Source organism: Bufo gargarizans, chromosome 3 (assembly GCF_014858855.1).
Source record: "Bufo gargarizans isolate SCDJY-AF-19 chromosome 3, ASM1485885v1, whole genome shotgun sequence".
In the NCBI taxonomy this organism is placed as follows: domain Eukaryota; kingdom Metazoa; phylum Chordata; class Amphibia; order Anura; family Bufonidae; genus Bufo; species Bufo gargarizans.
In genome coordinates, this window is record NC_058082.1 from 198,626,738 (window position 1) to 198,647,636 (window position 20,899).

Here is a 20,899-nt window from a genome sequence, read left to right on the forward strand (position 1 = left end):
TTAGTGACAACACCGCCTCCCGTCCCAGAGGCCACCCTGCTTTTGACCGGCTCCACAAAATTCGGCCCCTCATAGACCATTTCAACCTGAAATTTGCAGATATTTATACCCCAGAGCAAAACATCTGCATAGACGAGTCCCTAATACATTTTACCGGGCGCCTTGGCTTCAAACAATACATCCCAAGCAAGCGCGCCCGGTATGGGGTCAAATTGTATAAGCTCTGTGAAAGGGCCACAGGCTATACCCACAAATTTCGGGTCTATGAGGGAAAAGATCAGACCCTGGAGCCGGTCGGTTGCCCTGACTACCTGGGGAGCAGTGGGAAGACAGTTTGGGACTTGGTGTCACCCTTATTTGGCAAGGGGTACCATCTTTATGTGGACAATTTTTACACAAGTGTGGCCCTCTTTAGGCATTTGTTTCTAGAACGGATTGGCGCCTGTGGTACCGCGCGAACTAGTCGCGTGGGCTTCCCCCAACGGCTTGTTACCACCCGTCTTGCAAGGGGGCAGAGGGCCGCACTGTGTAACGAAGAACTGCTCGCGGTGAAATGGAGAGACAAGCGTGACGTTTACATGCTCTCCTCCATTCACGCAGACACGACAATCCAAATTGAGCGAGCAACCCGTGTCATTGAAAAGCCCCTCTCAGTCCACGACTATAACCTCCACATGGGAGGGGTCGACTTCAATGACCAGATGTTGGCTCCGTATTTAGTTTCCCGACGCACCAGACGCTGGTATAAGAAGGTGTCTGTATATTTAATTCAATTGGCTCTGTACAATAGTTTTGTTCTCTACAGTAAGGCTGGGAGAACTGGATCCTTCCTCAAATTTCAGGAAGAGATCATCGCGAACCTCCTGTATCCAGGAGGTTCCGTGGCCCCATCCACCAGTGTAGTTAGCCGTCTACACGAGCGACACTTCCCCAGTGTCGTTGCTGGTACCTCAAACCGACCGCCACCCCGAAAAAGATGTCGTGTCTGTAGCAGGAGTGGAATAAGGCGTGACACCCGCTATTTCTGTCCTGACTGTCCGGACCACCCTGCCCTATGCTTTGGAGAGTGTTTCCGGAAGTACCACTCACAGGTACACTATTAGCATAGGGATCATCTCACCAGGATAGGCACACAGGGCTATTAGGGCCCATTCACTCACAGCTGCTGCAAACGTCTCCTTTCACATGGGACAAAGTGCATAACGCACTTCGCCACATCTTTGGGCGATTTGCGCTTTGCACATTGACCCATGGGGAAGGAGAGGTTTGTTCTATAAAGGTAAAAAAAAAAAAAAAAAAAAAACACCAGTAAGCAAACAGGTTAATGTTTAGTTCAAAAAGTTAAAGTTACATGTTCTGTTCCAAAGTTAATAAAATTATTGCGTTGTGGCCTGGTTTTTTCTTTTTTTTTTTTTTTTTGTCTTTTTACCTTCCAGGTGGACCAACCGATCTACTAGCTGCAGCACTGATGTGCATTCTGACAGAAGCATTGCGCTGCTGTCAGATTACACGCAAGTCGGTGTATGCGGCGCTGCAAGACGGGATTTTCTCCTCTGCAGTGACAGATACGTTTGCCGAGGCATACGAGCTGAGGAGGAGGCGGCGTTCCTATGCTTTGGCAAACACTTTGTATATATATAAAAAAAAAAAAAAAATCCCGGCAATGATTTATTCATCCACATCGATTGATGCGAATGGAGAAATCTGGTTTGCCAGGGCATACGAGCTAAGTGGGTATGGATGTAGGGCGGAGCTCCTATGTCCTGGCAGACGCCTTTCCCCTCCATTTTTTTTTTTGGGCAGAGATTTTTTCATCCACATTGATCGATGCGAATGAAGAAATCTGTGCCGTTCATTTTTTTTCTTTCAGCCCAGAGGCTGAACGGAAAAAAAAATCTCATTACCTGTATGCTCAATATAAGGAGAATAGCAGAAACTCCTAATGCTGGCCATACATGTAATGATTGCGGAGACCCTCAAATGCCAGGGCAGTACAAACACCCCACAACTGACCCCATTTTGGAAAGAAGACACCCCAAGGTATTTGCTGAGGGGCATATTGAGTCCATGAAAGATTTAAATTTTTGTCCTAAGTTAGCGGAAAGTGAGACTTTGTGAGAAAAAACAAAAAAAAATCAATTTCCGCTAACTTATGCGAAAAAAAAAAAAATTCTATGAACTTGCCAGGCCCCTCATTGGATACCTTGGGGTGTCTTCTTTCCAAAGTGGGGTCACATGTGGGGTATTTATACTGCCCTGGCTTTTTAGGGGCCCTAAAGCGTGAGAAGAAGTCTGGGATCCAAATGTCAAAAAATGCCCTCCTAAAAGGAATGTGGGCACCTTTGCGCATCTAGGCTGCAAAAAAGTGTCACACATCTGGTATCGCCGTACTCAGGAGAAGTTGGGGAATGTGTTTTGGGGTGTCATTTTACATATACCCATGCTGGGTGAGAGAAATATCTTGGTCAAATGCCAAATTTGTAAAAAAAAATGGGAAAAGTTGTATTTTGCCAAGATATTTCTCTCACCCAGCATGGGTATATGTAAAATGACACCCCAAAACACATTCCCCAACTTCTCCTGAGTACGGCGATACCAGATGTGTGACACTTTTTTGATGCCAAGGTGGGCAAAGGGGCGCATATTCCAAAGTGCACCTTTCGGATTTCACCGGTTATTTTTTCCAGATTTTGATTGCAAAGTACTTCTCACACATATGGGCCCCTAAATTGCCAGGGCAGTATAACTACGCCACAAGTGACCCCATTTTGGAAAGAAGACACCCCAAGGTATTCCGTGAGGGGCATGGCGAGTTCCTAGAATTTTTTTTTTTTTGTCGCAAGTTAGTGGAATATGAGACTTTGTAAGGAAAAAAGAGAAGAAAAAAAAAATCATCATTTTCCGCTAACTTGTGACAAAAAAAAAAAATTCTAGGAACTCGCCATGCCCCTCACGGAATACCTTGGGGTGTCTACTTTCCAAAATGGGGTCACTTGTGGCGTAGTTATACTGCCCTGGCAATTTAGGGGCCCAAATGTGTGAGAAGAACCTTGCAATCAAAATGTGTAAAAAATGGCCTGCGAAACCCGAAAGGTGCACTTTGGAATATGTGCCCCTTTGCCCACCTTGGCAGCAAAAAAGTGTGCCACATCTGGTATCGCCGTACTCAGGAGAAGTTGGGGAATGTGTTTTGGGGTGTCATTTTACATATACCCATGCTGGGTGAGATAAATATCTTGGTCAAATGCCAACTTTGTATAAAAAAAATGGGAAAAGTTGTCTTTTGCCAAGATATTTCTCTCACCCAGCATGGGTATATGTAAAATGACACCCCAAAACACATTCCCCAACTTCTCCTGAGTACGGCGATACCAGATGTGTGACACTTTTTTGATGCCAAGGTGGGCAAAGGGGCACATATTCCAAAGTGCACCTTTCGGATTTCACCGGTCATTTTTTACACATTTTGATTGCAAAGTTCTTCTCACACATTAGGGCCCCTAAATTGCCAGGGCAGTATAACTATCCCACAAGTGACCCCATTTTGGAAAGAAGACACCCCAAGGTATTCTGTGAGGGGCATGGTGAGTTCCTAGAATTTTTTTTTTTTTGTCACAAGTTAGCGGAATATGAGACTTTGTAAGAAAAAAAAAAAAAAAAATCATCATCATTTTCCGCTAACTTGTGACAAAAAATAAAAAGTTCTATGAACTCCCTATGCCCATCAGCGAATACCTTAGGGTGTCTACTTTCCGAAATGGGGTCATTTGTGGGGGTTTTCTACTGTTTGGGCATTGTAGAACCTCAGGAATCATGACAGGTGCTCAGAAAATCAGAGCTGTTTCAAAAAGCGGAAATTCACATTTTTGTACCATAGTTTGTAAACGCTATAACTTTTACCCAAACCATTTTTTTTTTGCCCAAACATTTTTTTTTTATCAAAGACATGTAGAACAATAAATTTGGCGAAAAATTTATATATGGATGTCGTTTTTTTTTGCAAAATTTTACAGCTGAAAGTGAAAAATGACATTTTTTTGCAAAAAAATTGTTACATTTTGATTAATAACAAAAAAAGTAAAAATGTCAGCAGCAATAAAATACCACCAAATGAAAGCTCTATTAGTGAGAAGAAAAGGAGGTAAAATTCATTTGGGTGGTAAGTTGCATGACCGAGCGATAAACGGTGAAAGGAGTGTAGTGCCGAAGTGTAAAAAGTGCTCTGGTCATGAAGGGGGTTTCACCTAGCGGGGCTGAAGTGGTTAATGGAGCCAGGACTAGAAGGACACTTTTCTATCCAATCCTATTAAAATATAATGAGGTCTCGCAGGTTTCCATCAGAAATGCAGTGTTTGCATATGTATATGTGTTTGCGTACAAATGCATATGTACCGTATTTCCTCTTCGTGTCCGTTCCGTTTTTTTGCGGACCATATGAGGAACCATTCATTTCAATGGGTCCACAAAAAAAACTGAAGGTACTCTGTGTGCATTCCATTTCCGTATGTCTGTATTTCCGTTCCGCAAAAAAATAGAACACGTCCTGTTATTGGTTAATATATACAGGTTACTCAACACAAATAATGGCCCAAGAAATGTAGTGGGCAACATCAAATCCCCTCAAAGGAAGCCAACTGAACATAGAGCAAACAAACCTATACTAAAAAAGCGCAGTCTAAAATGGCTCAAAAATAATAATATTTATTAAATACATATATAAAACATGATAAAAATAGAGACAACGAAATACATAAAAAATTAAAGTGTGGTGTACACCTGGAGTACAATAGCTATACATCATGTAACCATCAAATGATAGTCAATGGAAACAAATGAGGTACAGTATATGAAAGTGTTAAGACCTGTGTCTATATAATCAAATGCATTTAACCCCTCTCTCAGAGACAACAAACAATATGTAAAACCAGTCCTTACATACCCATGAGTGGGACAATTGTCTCAGGAGAACCACACAACCCGACGCGCGTTTCAGCAACACCTTCAAGGAGAGCCGCTCCCCCAGATGAAGGTGTTGCCAAAACGGATGCACAGGTCTTGGTAAACATGAAGCGACAATTTTGGAGCATCTTTTCATATAACTCTCTATGTTATGCCATCCCCCTATTATACCTATAAAAGGTACAACTGGGGGTTACCAGTTAAGGATGTGCCCATGCACAGTCTGACACTGCCAAATCTGATTGGACAGTGTCAGACTGTACAGGGACACCTCCCAGCTTGTACATTGATTCATAAACTTTTATCAGGAATAATCCAGGACTGGCACAACATACAGTCATAAGAATAGGTGCTCCAGAACTGGCATTACATGGGGAATGCAAGTCAGTACTAAAATAGACAAGTCAGGAGAGGTGACAGGTCCGCTTTAATACTTTTTTTTCTTAGATTCCATTAGACACATTTTACAGTAACGTTTCTTGCACAATGGATTGTTACAAAGCTGTTAGAATCGACACAAAAATATAATTATTTTCTTAATTTTTTATGGAAAAATAGAGAATTACAGTATGTATCTGATTAATTTGAATAAGATTTAATGAGACATTCTGGGTCCATTAGAGCCAGTGTGAATGTAAAAGCGATAAATTACCTTGTAGATTCCCCCAGACTGGGGCTGCCTGGCACGCCATTCTTCGTCCATACCATAGTAGGCAGAGGTGACATACATTTCACAGTAATCCTTTCCGCCAAAGGCACAACAAGTTATCTTATCCACGGGTAGCTTCACGGTCTGGATCACCTTCCCTATAACACAAGTAAGTAGCTTTACACCCAGTATAATATCAAGCGCTCTCACTATTTCACTATGCCCAAGAATACAGAAGGTAGGGGACAAGTTATAGCTGGGATATTTGTATGAGGTAATGTATATGTATAGCAAATATATTGCCAATTAATTATAGTGTATGTTTGGTTGGATTTTATAGATACACTGAGGTCACAAATGCAGTGAGGGTATCCTCTCCTAATTAGTAGTCTGCTATCAGGACATAGATACATTAGGAATGTAAAACATGTAGAGTACATAATGCAATGAAAATATATATAAAAAATAAATAAAATAGTGTGTGTATATCCTACCAGCCTGAGGATCAATACGGATCACCCTTCCTCCATTAAAGCAAGCGACCCAAAGTTTCCCCTCTGCGTCTATGCACATGCCGTCAGGCATCCCCTCATCCTGCTGAAACTTGTAGACATGGCGGCGGTTGGCTGTGGAGAGAAGTAGTTATTGTATATTACACTGGCTAGCACAAATGTAAAGGAAGACCAAGGGAGCAGATGTACGAAGCTAAATGTACCAGTGTTCTGGATTAAATTGCTCCAGGAAACAGGCAGACATGCCTTGTGTCAGACTTACTATATATCAGGGGTCTCACCCGCCACCATGAGGCAAGATGAACATGTCGCCTCAGCGCACCAGGTGACAATTTACAATTGGCGGACACAGGAGGCTGCAGTGATATTATCGCGACCTCCTGCGTCGGCATGTAGCAGGGTGTGGCCTTCATTGCAGACAGCGGCAGGGAATGGAAATCAGGGGTGTTTTTTTTATATGTGGGCACTACTGGGGACATTAATACAAGCCTAAGCACTGGGAGGGGGTGTATTATAATTAATGGGGCTCTACTAAGGGCATTAATACAGACTGAGGCTCTACAGGGGGCATTATAATTCACGGGGTACTACTGGGGCCAAAGCACTGCAGGGAGGCAGTCATAAAGGTGGGAGAACTACAGGGGGAATTATAATACAGAGGGCACCACTGGTGGCATTAATATAGGCCAGAGCACTATAGGGGGGGGGGGGCTACAACTGCACGGGGGCATTATAAGTACAAGGCCACTGCATGGGATATTATAACTATATGGGGCATTATACATACTGGGGACACAGCAAGGGACATTAAAGTTAATGGGGGCACTACAAGGGGCTTTATAAATACTGTGTCAGCTACAGGGGCATAATAAATACTGGATCCACTATAAGGGGTATTATAATTACTGTAAAGCACTATAGGGGGCTTAATTACTACTGTGGGCTCTAGGAGTGTTTATTGATCAGTCTTATTACTAGAAGGAGCACTAAAGGGGCGCCTTATAGAGAGGCCTTGTTCCTGATGATGGCACTATAGGGGGTCTTGTTTCTACTGGTGGCATAATTACTACTGGGGGGGGGGCATTATTATTGGGCACAATATGGAGGTCATTGCTACTTATGAGGGCTATCTTGAAGAGCAATATTACTGTTGGGGATACTGTAGGGGGCACTAATACTATAGAGGGCAGTCTGGGAACACTTTTACTATGGGGGTATGGCACTGTTATTTGTGAAGTATAGCATTTGTGCGCATTGGGGACCACAGTGGGTACAGTATATGGGGGAGTAGGAATGCCAGTGCTGGGGCACCAGGAGGGGGTGGATGATGGAAAAGTGAGGAACCCAAGATGTCTGTTTGACAAACTCTGCAAAGACGAGACGTGGCTGAAAGAAGTTCTCTAGGCGGTCTGGTCCAAATAAAGAAGACGATGAAAGAGCGTCTACATCAGATGAGACATCACTGGATGGAAGAGCCATGTTGTGTTATATTTTGTATTTGAAATGAACATGGCCCATCAACTGGAAATTGCGGCCCATCTATCCAGTTTTTGAGACCCTTGCTATACAGGTCCTTCTAAAAAAAATTAGCATATTGTGATAAAGTTTATTATTTTCTGTAATGTACTGATAAACATTAGACTTTCATATATTTTAGATTCATTACACACCAACTGAAGTAGTTCAAGCCTTTTATTGTTTTAATATTGATGATTTTGGCATACAGCTCATGAAAACCCAAAATTCCTATCTCAAAAAATTAGCATATCATGAAAAGGTTCTCTAAACAAGCTATTAACCTAATCATCTGAATCAACTAATTAACTCTAAACACCTGCAAAAGATTCCTGAGGCTTTTAAAAACTCCCAGCCTGGTTCATTACTCAAAACCGCAATCATGGGTAAGACTGCCGACCTGACTGCTGTCCAGAAGGCCATCATTGACACCCTCAAGCAAGAGGGTAAGACAGAGAAAGAAATTTCTGAACGAATAGGCTGTTCCCAGAGTGCTGTATCAAGGCACCTCAGTGGGAAGTCTGTGGGAAGGAAAAAGTGTGGCAGAAAATGCTGCACAACGAGAAGAGGTGATCGGACCCTGAGGAAGATTGTGGAGAAGGACCGATTCCAGACCTTGGGGGACCTGCGGAAGCAGTGGACTGAGTCTGGAGTAGAAACATCCAGAGCCACCGTGTACAGGCGTGTGCAGGAAATGGGCTACAGGTGCCGCATTCCCCAGGTCAAGCCACTTTTGAACCAGAAACAGCGGCAGAAGCGCCTGACCTGGGCTACAGAGAAGCAGCACTGGACTGTTGCTCAGTGGTCCAAAGTACTTTTTTCGGATGAAAGCAAATTTTGCATGTCATTCGGAAATCCAGGTGCCAGAGTCTGGAGGAAGACTGGGGAGAGGGAAATGCCAAAATGCCTGAAGTCCAGTGTCAAGTACCCACAGTCAGTGATGGTCTGGGGTGCCATGTCAGCTGCTGGTGTTGGTCCACTGTGTTTTATCAAAGGGCAGGGTCAATGCAGCTAGCTATCAGGAGATTTTGGAGCACTTCATGCTTCCATCTGCTGAAAAGCTTTATGGAGATGAAGATTTTATTTTTCAGCACGACCTGGCACCTGCTCACAGTGCCAAAACCACTGGTAAATGGTTTACTGACCATGGTATTACTGTGCTCAATTGGCCTGCCAACTCTCCTGACCTGAACCCCATAGAGAATCTGTGGGATATTGGGAAGAGAAAGTTGAGAGACGCAAGACCCAACACTCTGGATGAGCTTAAGGCCACTATCGAAGCATCCTGGGCCTCCATAACACCTCAGCAGTGCCACAGGCTGATTGCCTCCATGCCACGCCGCATTGAAGCCTCCTGGGCCTCCATAACACCTCAGCAGTGCCACAGGCTGATTGCCTCCATGCCACGCCGCATTGAAGCATCCTGGGCCTCCATAACACCTCAGCAGTGCCACAGGCAGATTGCCTCCATGCCACGCCGCATTGAAGCAGTCATTTCTGCAAAAGGATTCCCGACCAAGTATTGAGTGCATAACTGAACATAATTATTTGAAGGTTGACTTTTTTTGTATTAAAAACACTTTTCTTTTATTGGTCGGATGAAATATGCTAATTTTTTTAGATTTTTTGGGAAATTTGGGTTTTCATGAGCTGTATGCCAAAATCATCAATATTAAAACAATAAAAGGCTTGAACTACTTCAGTTGGTGTGTAATGAATCTAAAATATATGAAAGTCTAATGTTTATCAGTACATTACAGAAAATAATGAACTTTATCACAAGCTAATGCTCATGCTAATTTTTTGAGAAGGACCTGTATATATTTCAGCCCTTTTTTTCATCTTGCTGTGGAAATAAGGCATACTGCACCAATATATTGTGGGGGGAAATTGCTCAATATTAAGCCAAGCAAGAGATGAAGTTAAAGCCAAAGGTGTCTAAAGTTGTGGTACATTATCATACAGAATAAGCCGCTGTCATAAATTTGGCACATCTAGTCTAGTTCTGAGATATCCAAATTGATAAATCTGCCCCATTATTGTAGCTCTCACTTATCTTGAATTACATTAAAATGTTGTTACACTGATACATTGCTCAATAGGTAACAGTCAGTGGCGTACATAGGGAACTAAGAGCCCCATAGCAAGGATCAAACCAGGCCCCCCCCCCCCCCCCCCCCACAGGACAGAAGGGTTTCTGCCTAAACCCTTTTCAATGATCCTTGGGCCATTTTTCCACTGCTTCATTTGCCAAAAGTTGTTCCTTTAGAGGGTATAGTCCTGACCAAGTTTTCACCCCCAGTAGAAGAGGGGATGATCCCAACTGGGCCCCCTAGCAGTCGTACGTCTGCCACTATAGTAGTTACGTCCCTGGTAACAGGGATGTAGTGGAGTTAGGCTCAGCGGTCACATGCCCTGCCTGTACACATCACCGCCAAAGCCATTGACTTGTCCAACTGGCCATCTGAAAAGATACACATTCCGAAGAAACTGGAACTCATGCATTATACATATGCTTACTTACATGTTTTTCCTGTTTTCACATCATAATCTAATGCATCAACTGTATATGAAAGGCTGTCATTGTAGTACATGGTTTTGTGATCTAAAGACCAGTCTAAACCATTTGAGATATCCACCATGTCAAAGTGCTTCACCACCGAGTGATCCGCATACAAAGTGAATAATGAGCCCTGGTTCCTCTTAAATGGTGGAGGGCGGTCCCGGGACATGGTGCCTATGAGGAGATAATGCAAATTAACAAATGGTCATAAATGTGCAACGGGCGGCCTCCCCCCAGGGCCCTCTATAACGCTTCCTAGGTTTAGGAAATGCAGAGTGGTATAGTGCAGCCTAAAATATCTCTTTAAGTGACCGTGACGGTGCTCCTACCTGGATACGGCTGGGCCCCAGGCTTTGGCTCTGAAGCAATAAATAGGAATAATTAAGGGATAAAAGAATAACTGGAATCCAGACCTTGAGATATAAACATAGAATGTGTCGGCAGATAAGAACCATTTGGCCCATCTAGTCTGCCCAATATACTAAATACTATGGATAGCCCCTGGCCCTATCTTATATGAAGGATGGCCTTATGCCTATCCCATGCATGCTTAAACTCCTTCACTGTATTTGCAGCTACCACTTCTGCAGGAAGGCTATTCCATGCATCCACTACTCTCTCAGTAAAGTAATACTTCCTGATATTACTTTTAAACCTTTGCCCTTCTAATTTAAAACGATGTCCTCTTGTAGCAGTTTTTCTTCTTTTAAATATTCTCTCCTCTTTTACCTTGTTGATTCCCTTTATGTATTTAAAAGTTTCTATCATATCCCCTCTGTCTCGTCTTTCTTCCAACCTATACATGTTAAGGTCCTTTAATCTTTCCTGGTAAGTTTTATCCTGCAATCCATGTACTAGTTTAGTAGCTCTTCTCTGAACTCTCTCCAAAGTATCAATATCCTTCTGGAGATATGGTCTCCAGTACTGAGCACAATACTCCAAATGAGGTCTCACTAGTGCTCTGTAGAGCGGCATGAGCACCTCCCTCTTTCTACTAGTAATACCTCTCCCTATACACCCAAGCATTCTGCTAGCATTTCCTGCTGCTCTATGATGAAGTTCAATGGCAGCTTTACTTTGCATAAACGTTCTCCAAAACGGTTTACAGGCTTTGTCTTGGCTCCAGCAGGCTTTAGCATGAAGCTGGCAGGCAAACCCAACTCTGCTATATCTGTTGCTCTCTGACTCTTCTGTACTGACAAGCTGGCTGTATAACGGCTTCTTCTGTATGCTGCACTTCTCTCTATAGTCTGACTCTAGGTGATGCCAGGGAACTTTCCTCCTGGCTCCTGAGGCTTTAAGCTTTGACCTCTATGGCCAGCAGAACTTAAGGTGCTCTGGCTGGCATGGGCACGTCCAGCAGAGATGTGCCCCTGCACACCCTTCCCCTGTCTAGGGAAGACTAGACTAACTTCTAACTGGTCCCCACCCTTCCTGCAGGAAGTAGGACTAGCCCACTTCTCTCCAGAAGGGGGTTTAGTATGGAATGGAAAATTCCATTCTACCTAAGTACAGCTCTGCCATATTTGCTGCCACCTGCTGGTGAACCAGGCATATTGCATGAATATAACAGTTGCAAACAGATCAGGAATGCACATCGTGGAGGACCTGGAAAAAATACATAGATGGCATTCGTGTTAGCCCAGTAAAGACAGTAGCAGGGTGCAGGAGTGGTAACACCACTCTGGGGTGTTACAAATGTTTGGGGTCACTTAAAAAATAAATAATGCATTGATCTTAATGGAAGCAAATGCAACAGTATGGGCAGCACACCGGAGAGGAAACAAGACATGGGTTAGTAATTGGGTGAAAGGGGTTGTATCATCCCAAACATTGGGGGCAAGGTATCAACAACAACAAAAAAACTGAGTTTTAATCAGGTGAACCACAGCTATGTGTCTATGGTTACAAATTGATATGGAGGTCACCTGTGACATATCCCCTTTAAAGGGGTTATGCCATAATTGATAACACAAACAAAAATCAGACATCATATAGTACATGACAATACTTTTCTAAAAAAGCTAGAACCAGCCCTGTACCTCACATGGAACCAGAGATCTCCACATTCACTGCTCCAATTGCCCTGCTAGTTTATCTTCAGCCTGGCAGCTCAGGGTGTGTCCTTTCTGCTGCAGCTCTCTCCCTGTAACTGCCACAGCTTCTAACAGAACATATGGCTGGTGACAGTTGAAGATTTAAACTGAGCATGCTCTGTGAGGCGGACAAAGAAATAAGGAAAAGAACAAGCAGCAGGTGGCGCTATACAGATACATTTTAATAAATAACTCACTGGCTATACTAAAATTTTAAGTACATGCAATTCCAAAAGTATTCAGATCCAGGTGCTGGTTTGAAAAATGTAGAATGTGTTTCATGACAACCCCTTTTAATGTGCTGCATTTCACCCACTGAACCAGCATTTGGGTCGTTCATAGGCAGTACATTTGCATAGGCCGATTATCGGAAATGATAGTTTGTAATAACGTTTAAAAATAAAGGGACTGTCCAGGCAGTTTATTTGACATGGTGCTGCCAGTTTTATTTTTATTTTTTTAAATACTGGACAGCCTCTTTAATCTCTGTGATTCAAGGACATTATGTTGACAGTGTGAAGTGAGACATTGATCTTTGAAAAGGGTCAGAGTGTATGTCTGTAAAAAAAAAAAAATTCGGGCCATCCATCCTGTTTGGTTCAGTTGCTTAGGGAAAAAAATTATTACAATGAATACGGTAGATTGTCAACCCTGGACTAAGGTCTGGTCTGGGGTCTGCTTTTGTTGTAGTGATTGTACTTACTTTGGGGTCTGAGGTCTATATTTACTGTGGGCTTTTGCATCTGAACACACTCTATATTTACTTTAGGGTGTGATAAAGGAGTCGCATCCGCTATTTGTTCATAAGTTAGCAAGGTTTAGAGGACATATGCAAATAGATGGCATATGTTAAAAAACACATTCTGTTCATCGGAATCCCCCTATTGAAAAATAATGAATAATGGTATTTGTGTGTAGATGCTGTATATTTGTGTTTGAGTATGCTGTGTATGTGCTCTATACTGCATTTGTGCTGTACTGTATATATCTGTATCTGTTGCATGTGTATACAGTATATTCTCTATACTGTATTTGTGTACATGTGTGTGCATATATGCTCTATGTATGTGTGTATATGTGCTATGTGTGTATGGCCGTTTTGGTGGCTCGGATGCGGATCCATTCACTTCAAAGGGGCCGCAAAAGATGCGGACGGCACTCCGTGTGCTGTCCGCATCCGTGGCTCCGTTCCGTAGCCCCGCAAAAGAAATATAACATGTCCTATTCTTGTCCGCGCTTTGCGGACAAGAATAGGCATTTATATTGCCGGCTCCCGTTCTGCAAATTGCGGAAGGCTACACTGGCGGCTTCGTTTTTTTGCGGACCGCAGAAATGGCACGGCCATGTGCATGAGGCCTATATGTGTGATTGTTACAAGTGTTACCCTGTCCCTGACTCTTCCTCTCAGTGTTGACCCTGGATTCAGCTCCTAGTTGTGGACTAAGGATTGGAGCAGCAGATAGTGCTGAAGCCTGAGGAGGTGAGTAACCACCAGACACTACTAGATACTTGACCGATTCCTTTATGTACATAGTGGAAGTTTTTTTGTTGTTGAACACAAACCCCCAAAATCTGCAGTAAAATCCAAAAGTTCTACAGTGGGTTTTCCCCAAGTTTGACCATAAATTTTACCCTTAAATTGCAAAGACTAAAATATAAGGCCAGATCACTGGAAAACTGCATGGTTTTTTTTGTGTGTCAGTAGGGGGAATCATTTCACCTTTTGCCTCAGGCAGGAGAAAGGTTAGGTGCCAACTGATCAGGTATAGATGTCCTATCCTGTGGATAGGACATCAATATGAAAATCTTGGAAATCTCTTTAAATGGGTTTTCTGAGATTCTCATATTGATGGCCTATCCTGATGATAGGTCATCAATATGAGAACAGCAGGGGTCTGACTCCCAGCGCCCTCACTGAACAGCTGTTTGAAGAAATTGGTGAGCGCCACAGTCACCTCGCAGCTTAGGGTACTTTCACACTAGCGTTTTTCTTTTCCGGCATAGAGTTCGGTCCTAGGGGCTCAATACCAGAGAAGAACTGATCAGTTTTATCCTAATGCATTCTGAATGGAGAGCAATCAGTTCAGGATTCATCAGTTCAGTCCTTCTTACGTTTTTTGGCCGGAGAAAATACTTCAGCATGCTGCATTTTTCTCTCCGGCCAAAAATCGGAACACTTGCCGGAATGCCAGATCCGGCATTAATTTCAATTGAAATGTATTAGTGCCGGATCCAGCATTATAATTGCTGCATTGACTGATCCGTTCTTCGGAAACGCGCATGCACAGATCTTTAAATCTGTGAAAGAAATAAATAAATACCGGATCCGTTTTTACGGATGACACAGGAGAGACAGAATCGGTATTTCAATGCATTTGTCAGAAGGATCCACATCCGGATCCGTCTGACAAATGCCATCAGTTTGGATTTCTGGATCCGGCAGGCAGTTCCGGCGACGGAACTGCCTGCCGGAATCCTCTGACGGAAGTGTGAAAGTACCCTTTCCAAGCAAAGCGCCGTATATTTGATAGTGGCGGTGCTTGGTATCGCAGCTCAGCCCAATTTACTTGAATGGGACTGAGCTGCGTCTAGGCCATGTGACCAATAACCATGATTTCACCCGGCCTAAGAGGATGCCTAAGCGCTCACAGAGCGCTCACCTCAGTCTCTTCATACTGCTAATCTTCTGGGGTACTGGGAGTCGGACCCCCACCAATCTGATATGGATGACCTGAGAATAGGCCATCAATGAGAAAATTCCAGAAAAGCTCTCTAACAGTTTTTTATATTTAAATATTTTGCACCTTTTCTCTCTAGGATATCATTATTGCGATTGATTTTTTTTAAACATATTATCACATTATCTGTCCACATACATATTATGTAGCATACCTCTCTTGCTGAATTGGTACTCTGTAATGATACGTTTGGTAAAGTCTATGGTCTTTACAATAATTTTTTATTAATTACATTGACGGTGTTTCACACAATTGTTAATAATGTGACTTTCTATATATTTGATTTAATAGTAAACATAATTATTAAAGCAAAACTTTATTCAAGTTTTTTTTTTTTAAGTCCCAATTGCCCTAAAAATAATTTCTGTAATATACCATATTTTTTGCCCACTAAGTTTCACTTTTTCCCCCCAAACTGCGTTCATTATGGAAGCGCTCATTAGTACAGGACAACCGGGAAGCGGTGAATGCAGCGCTCCCCAGGCTCTGTACTCGCTGTTTACTGGTCCTCTGCAGTCGGCTGTGCTGTGGCTGCGCTAAGCATAAGGGTATTGTCACTACCAGAGCTTTGAGACGTTCTCAAAGCTCTGTGTCTCCACCCCTGTGATGATGTCACTTAGGGTTGGAGGTTTTCTCACTGTTCTGTTTCTCCGCCCCTGTGATGAGGTCTTACTCTCAGCTGTCTCTCCTGCGTTTGATTTCTCTGCCTTTAAATCACCCCTCCTCCTATTGCAGGGCGTGGATTATATTTCTCCTTTCAGTTGTAGCTCTGCCTTGAGTATCTTCACTCCTTTAGCTACTAGTTCTCTGGACCTGTGTTCTGCTGCTGCAAGCACTCCGGATATTGCCAGCGCTCCTTGGATCCGTCTTCTCTACGGCTGCAGCTCCATCAGCTAAGTGTGCAGACTTTGTTATGTACCTGGTGATTTCCTGACTGGATCTGAGGTGGCCCCGGTTCCCTCCTTATTCTGTGCAGGGCATCGGAGGCCGTGCCCCTTCCACTATTGTAGGGGTTACAGGGCTCATCAGTCTAAGGTACGCGGGCATGCCTCGTTCCACCATTTGGATCCGGGCATGTGCTTTAGCAGCATAGGGAGAGTGTTGAGGGTCTGACAGGGGTCACCCTTTCTCTTCCCTAGTTTGGGTCCGGTCAGTAGCTCTTTTTACTGTGTATACTCTTGTTACCCTTAAACAGCCGTGACATTATAATCCACCAAAACCGTCCTTGTTGACATGGATCCGCTTTCTGACCTGGTTGACCGCATGCAGGGTCTTTCTTTGGAAGTAGCGGATCTCCGTCAATCTCTGACTCAGCTACAAGCATTGGGCTCTGCTCCGGCTCATGGAGTCTGTTGCGAGCCAAAGGTCTCACTTCCGGAAACGTTCTCCGGGGGCAGTGAGAATTTTGTTCGCTTCAGAGAGGCATGTAAACTCCATTTTTGTTTGTGTCCCCACTCCTCTGGTTATGAGGAACAGAGGGTGAGGATTGTCATCTCCCTGCTCAGAGGTAATGCTCAGACTTGGGCTTTTTCGCTGCCATCAGGGGATCCTTCCCTGCGATCCGTGGAGAGGTTTTTTGTGGCCCTGGGGCAGATATATGATGACCCGGATCGTGTTGCTCTGGCAGAATCGAACTTACGTGTTCTATGCCAGAACAAACTGTCTGCGGAGCTTTATTGTTCTGAATTTCGGAGATGGGCAGCTGATTCAGGCTGGAATGATGCTGCACTCCGAAGTCAGTTCTGTCATGGTCTCTCAGAGGGTTTGAAAGATGCCTTTGCTTTCCATGAGAGACCAACATCCTTAGAGTCTGCCATGTCATTGGCGGTACGCCTTGACAGGCGTCTAAGGGAAAGAAACAAGACCTCTCCGTCCAGCCATTGTCAGTCTAGGGGCAATGGTGCGGACTCATTCAGTATGCAGGGGTCTCATCCTGTCTCGCTCCCCTCTGAGGAGGAGCCCATGCAGCTAGGCCGACTTGCCCCTGATAAAAGAGGATTTAGTCCTCAGAATATGGTGTGTTTTTGTTGTGGGGGCATAGGTCATTTGGCAAATGTTTGTCCGTCTAGGAGATTCCTGAACTGTACTAAGAGCGATAATAAAAGAAAAACCTCAAGAGGTAGATCATCAAGTTCTGCTTCATCTGCTACTTTGGGCAAAGTTGATGTGGGAATTGATGCTTTTCCTCTGACCTGCAGTTCCCGTTTTCTCCTGTCTGCCAGGGTGGCGCTAGAGAGCAAGGTCATTCCTTGTGAGATTTTTGTCGATAGTGGAGCGGCCGTCAATCTTATTGACACTCAATTTGTAGCTTTGCATGGGTTTCAGGTTTGTACATTAGAAAAGGATATACCTGTTTTTGCTATTGACTCTGCCCCACTCTCGCAGAGATCTCTGAAAGGCATTGTTCACAATATCCGGCTAGCTGTAGGTGACACTCATGTGGAGGAGATATCTTGTTTTGTCCTTAACGGATTGCCTTCTCCTCTAGTTTTGGGGCTACCCTGGCTCACTAGACATAACCCCACTATTGATTGGCAAGGAAGGCAAATAAATGAGTGGAGTGACTTTTGTAGAGAGAATTGTCTCACAGCGACTTTTGCAGAGGTGTCTACTAAAACTGTGCCATCATTTCTCTCTGATTTCTCGGATGTGTTTTCCGAGAGCGGTGTTCAGGAGCTACCTCCTCACCGGGAGTTTGACTGTCCCATTAACCTCATTCCCGGCGCCAAGCTGCCAAAGGCACGCCTCTACAATCTCTCACAACCGGAGAGACTCGCAATGCGAACCTATATCTCTGAGAGTCTCGAGAAGGGGCATATTCGTCCCTCAAAGTCGCCTGTTGCCGCGGGTTTTTTTTTTGTTAAAAAAAAAGATGGCTCTCTGAGACCTTGCTTAGATTTTAGGGAGCTGAACCGTATCACGATTCGCGATCCCTATCCCCTTCCTCTGATCCCGGACCTCTTCAACCAAATTGTTGGGGCCAAGGTGTTTTCCAAATTGGATCTGAGAGGCGCGTACAACCTGGTCAGGGTCAGAGAGGGGGATGAATGGAAAACGGCCTTTAATACCCCTAACGGGCATTTCGAGAATCTCGTTATGCCTTTCGGCCTGATGAATGCTCCGGCCGTCTTTCAGCATTTTGTTAATAGTATTTTCTATCATTTAATGGGGAAATTTGTATTGGTGTATCTTGATGATATTTTGATTTTTTCCCCTGATGTTCAGACTCATCAGGATCATCTTTTTCAGGTCCTGCAGATACTGCGGGAAAATAAACTGTATGCCAAGCTGGAGAAATGTCTTTTTATGGTATCAGAGATTCAATTTCTGGGTTTTCTCCTCTCTGCTTCTGGTTTTCGCATGGATCCGGAGAAGGTCCGTGCTGTGCTGGAGTGGGAGCTTCCTGAAAATCAGAAGGCATTGATGCGCTTTCTGGGTTTTGCTAACTACTACAGAAAGTTCATTTTGAATTATTCCTCTATTGTCAAACCCCTTACTGACATGACAAAAAAGGGGACGGATTTTTCCTCTTGGTCGGAGGAGGCGCTTGCAGCCTTTTCTAAGATTAAAGAGAGTTTTGCGTCTGCTCCCATCTTGCTGCATCCCGATGTTTCCTTACCTTTTATTGTTGAGGTGGATGCTTCCGAGGTGGGTGTGGGTGCAGTTTTGTCCCAGGGCCCCTCTCCTGCCAAATGGCGACCTTGTGCCTTTTTCTCTAGAAAACTCTCCCCGGCAGAGAGAAACTATGATGTGGGAGATAGGGAGTTGTTGGCCATCAAGTTGGCTTTCGAGGAATGGCGCCATTGGTTGGAGGGGGCCAGGCACCCTATCACCGTTTTTACCGACCATAAGAATCTGGCGTACCTGGAGTCGGCCAGGCGTATGAATCCGAGACAGGCCAGATGGTCTCTGTTCTTCTCCAGATTTAATTTTGTTGTTACTTTCCGCCCTGGGATCAAGAATGTGAAGGCTGATGCTCTCTCTCGCTGTTTTCCGGGAGGAGGAAACTCCGAGGACCCGGGTCCCATTTTGGCGGAGGGGGTAGTTGTTTCTGCTCTATATTCCGATTTGGAGGCCGAGGTCCAGGCTGCCCAGTCTGAGGCACCTGCCCGTTGTCCCTCCGGGAAGTTGTTCGTGCCTCCTGAGCTACGTCACAAACTCTTTAAGGAACATCATGATACAGTTCTTGCTGGTCACCCCGGGAGTAGAGCCACGGTAGATCTCATTGCTCGGAGATTTTGGTGGCCGGCTCTTCGTAAGTCTGTGGAGGGTTTTGTGGCGGCTTGTGAGACGTGCGCTCGCGCTAAGGTCCCTCGTTCACGACCTTCAGGTTCCCTTCTCCCGTTACCCATACCTTCCCGTCCTTGGACACACCTGTCCATGGACTTTATCACGGATCTTCCTCGTTCCTCGGGGAAGTCGGTGATCCTGGTGGTCGTGGACCGTTTTAGCAAGATGGCTCATTTCGTTCCTTTCCCTGGTTTACCCAATGCTAAAACGTTGGCGCAAGCTTTTGTCGATCATATTGTTAAATTGCACGGCATTCCCTCTGAGATTGTTTCCGATAGAGGCACGCAGTTTGTGTCCAGGTTCTGGAAGGCTTTCTGTTCTCGCCTGGGGGTTCGGCTGTCCTTCTCTTCTGCTTTTCACCCGCAGTCGAATGGTCAGACTGAGCGCCTCAATCAGAATCTGGAGACATATTTGCGCTGTTTTGTGGCAGAGAACCAGGAGGATTGGTGTTCATTTCTCCCTCTTGCTGAGTTTGCTTTGAACAACCGTCGTCAGGAATCTTCTGATAAGTCACCATTTTTTGGTGCATATGGGTTCCATCCGCAGTTTGGGACATTCTCGGGAGGGGCTCTTTCTGGTTTACCTGAGGAGGAGAGATTTTCCTCGTCTTTGTCTACCATTTGGCAAAAGATTCAGAGTAATCTCAGAAAGATGAGTGAGAAGTATAAGCGTGTGGCTGATAAGAGACGTGTGCCTGGTCCGGACCTGAATGTGGGTGATCTGGTGTGGTTGTCTACAAGAAATATTAAACTGAAGGTTCCCTCCTGGAAATTGGGCCCCAAGTTTATTGGGCCTTATAAAATTTTGTCAGTCATCAATCCTGTTGCCTTCCGCCTTGATCTTCCACGGGTTTGGAAGATACATAATGTTTTTCACAGATCTCTCTTAAAACCATATGTCCAGCCCACGGTACCCTCCTCTTTGCCTCCTCCTCCGATTTTGGTTGATGGCAATCTGGAGTTTGAGGTTTCCAGAATTGTGGACTCTCGCATTGTCCGCGGTTCTCTTCAGTACCTCGTTCATTGGAAGGGTTATGGTCCTGAGGAGAGGATGTGGGTTCCGATGTCGGACATTAAAGCCACTCGCCTTATCAGGGCATTTCATAGGGCTCATCCTGGGAAGGTGGGTCCTGGGTGTCCGGAGTCCACCCGTAGAAGGGGGGGTACTGTCACTACCAGAGCTTTGAGACGTTCTCAAAGCTCTGTGTCTCCACCCCTGTGATGATGTCACTTAGGGTTGGAGGTTTTCTCACTGTTCTGTTTCTCCGCCCCTGTGATGAGGTCTTACTCTCAGCTGTCTCTCCTGCGTTTGATTTCTCTGCCTTTAAATCACCCCTCCTCCTATTGCAGGGCGTGGATTATATTTCTCCTTTCAGTTGTAGCTCTGCCTTGAGTATCTTCACTCCTTTAGCTACTAGTTCTCTGGACCTGTGTTCTGCTGCTGCAAGCACTCCGGATATTGCCAGCGCTCCTTGGATCCGTCTTCTCTACGGCTGCAGCTCCATCAGCTAAGTGTGCAGACTTTGTTATGTACCTGGTGATTTCCTGACTGGATCTGAGGTGGCCCCGGTTCCCTCC

General features: G+C 44.6%; 1 protein-coding gene across 1 annotated transcript in view; it reads right to left on the reverse strand.

Moving 5' to 3' along the window:
• The window catches only part of LOC122933381 (regucalcin-like), a 39,789-nt gene that overhangs the window by 1,994 nt on the left and 16,896 nt on the right, over positions 1–20,899 (reverse strand). The window contains exons 5-7 of the mRNA XM_044288341.1: positions 10,160–10,372; positions 6,103–6,234; positions 5,612–5,766 (exon numbers count right to left, since the gene is read on the reverse strand). Of these exons, the coding sequence (XP_044144276.1) occupies positions 5,612–5,766; positions 6,103–6,234; positions 10,160–10,372 (500 nt within the window). The remainder of the gene's footprint in view (positions 1–5,611; positions 5,767–6,102; positions 6,235–10,159; positions 10,373–20,899) is intronic.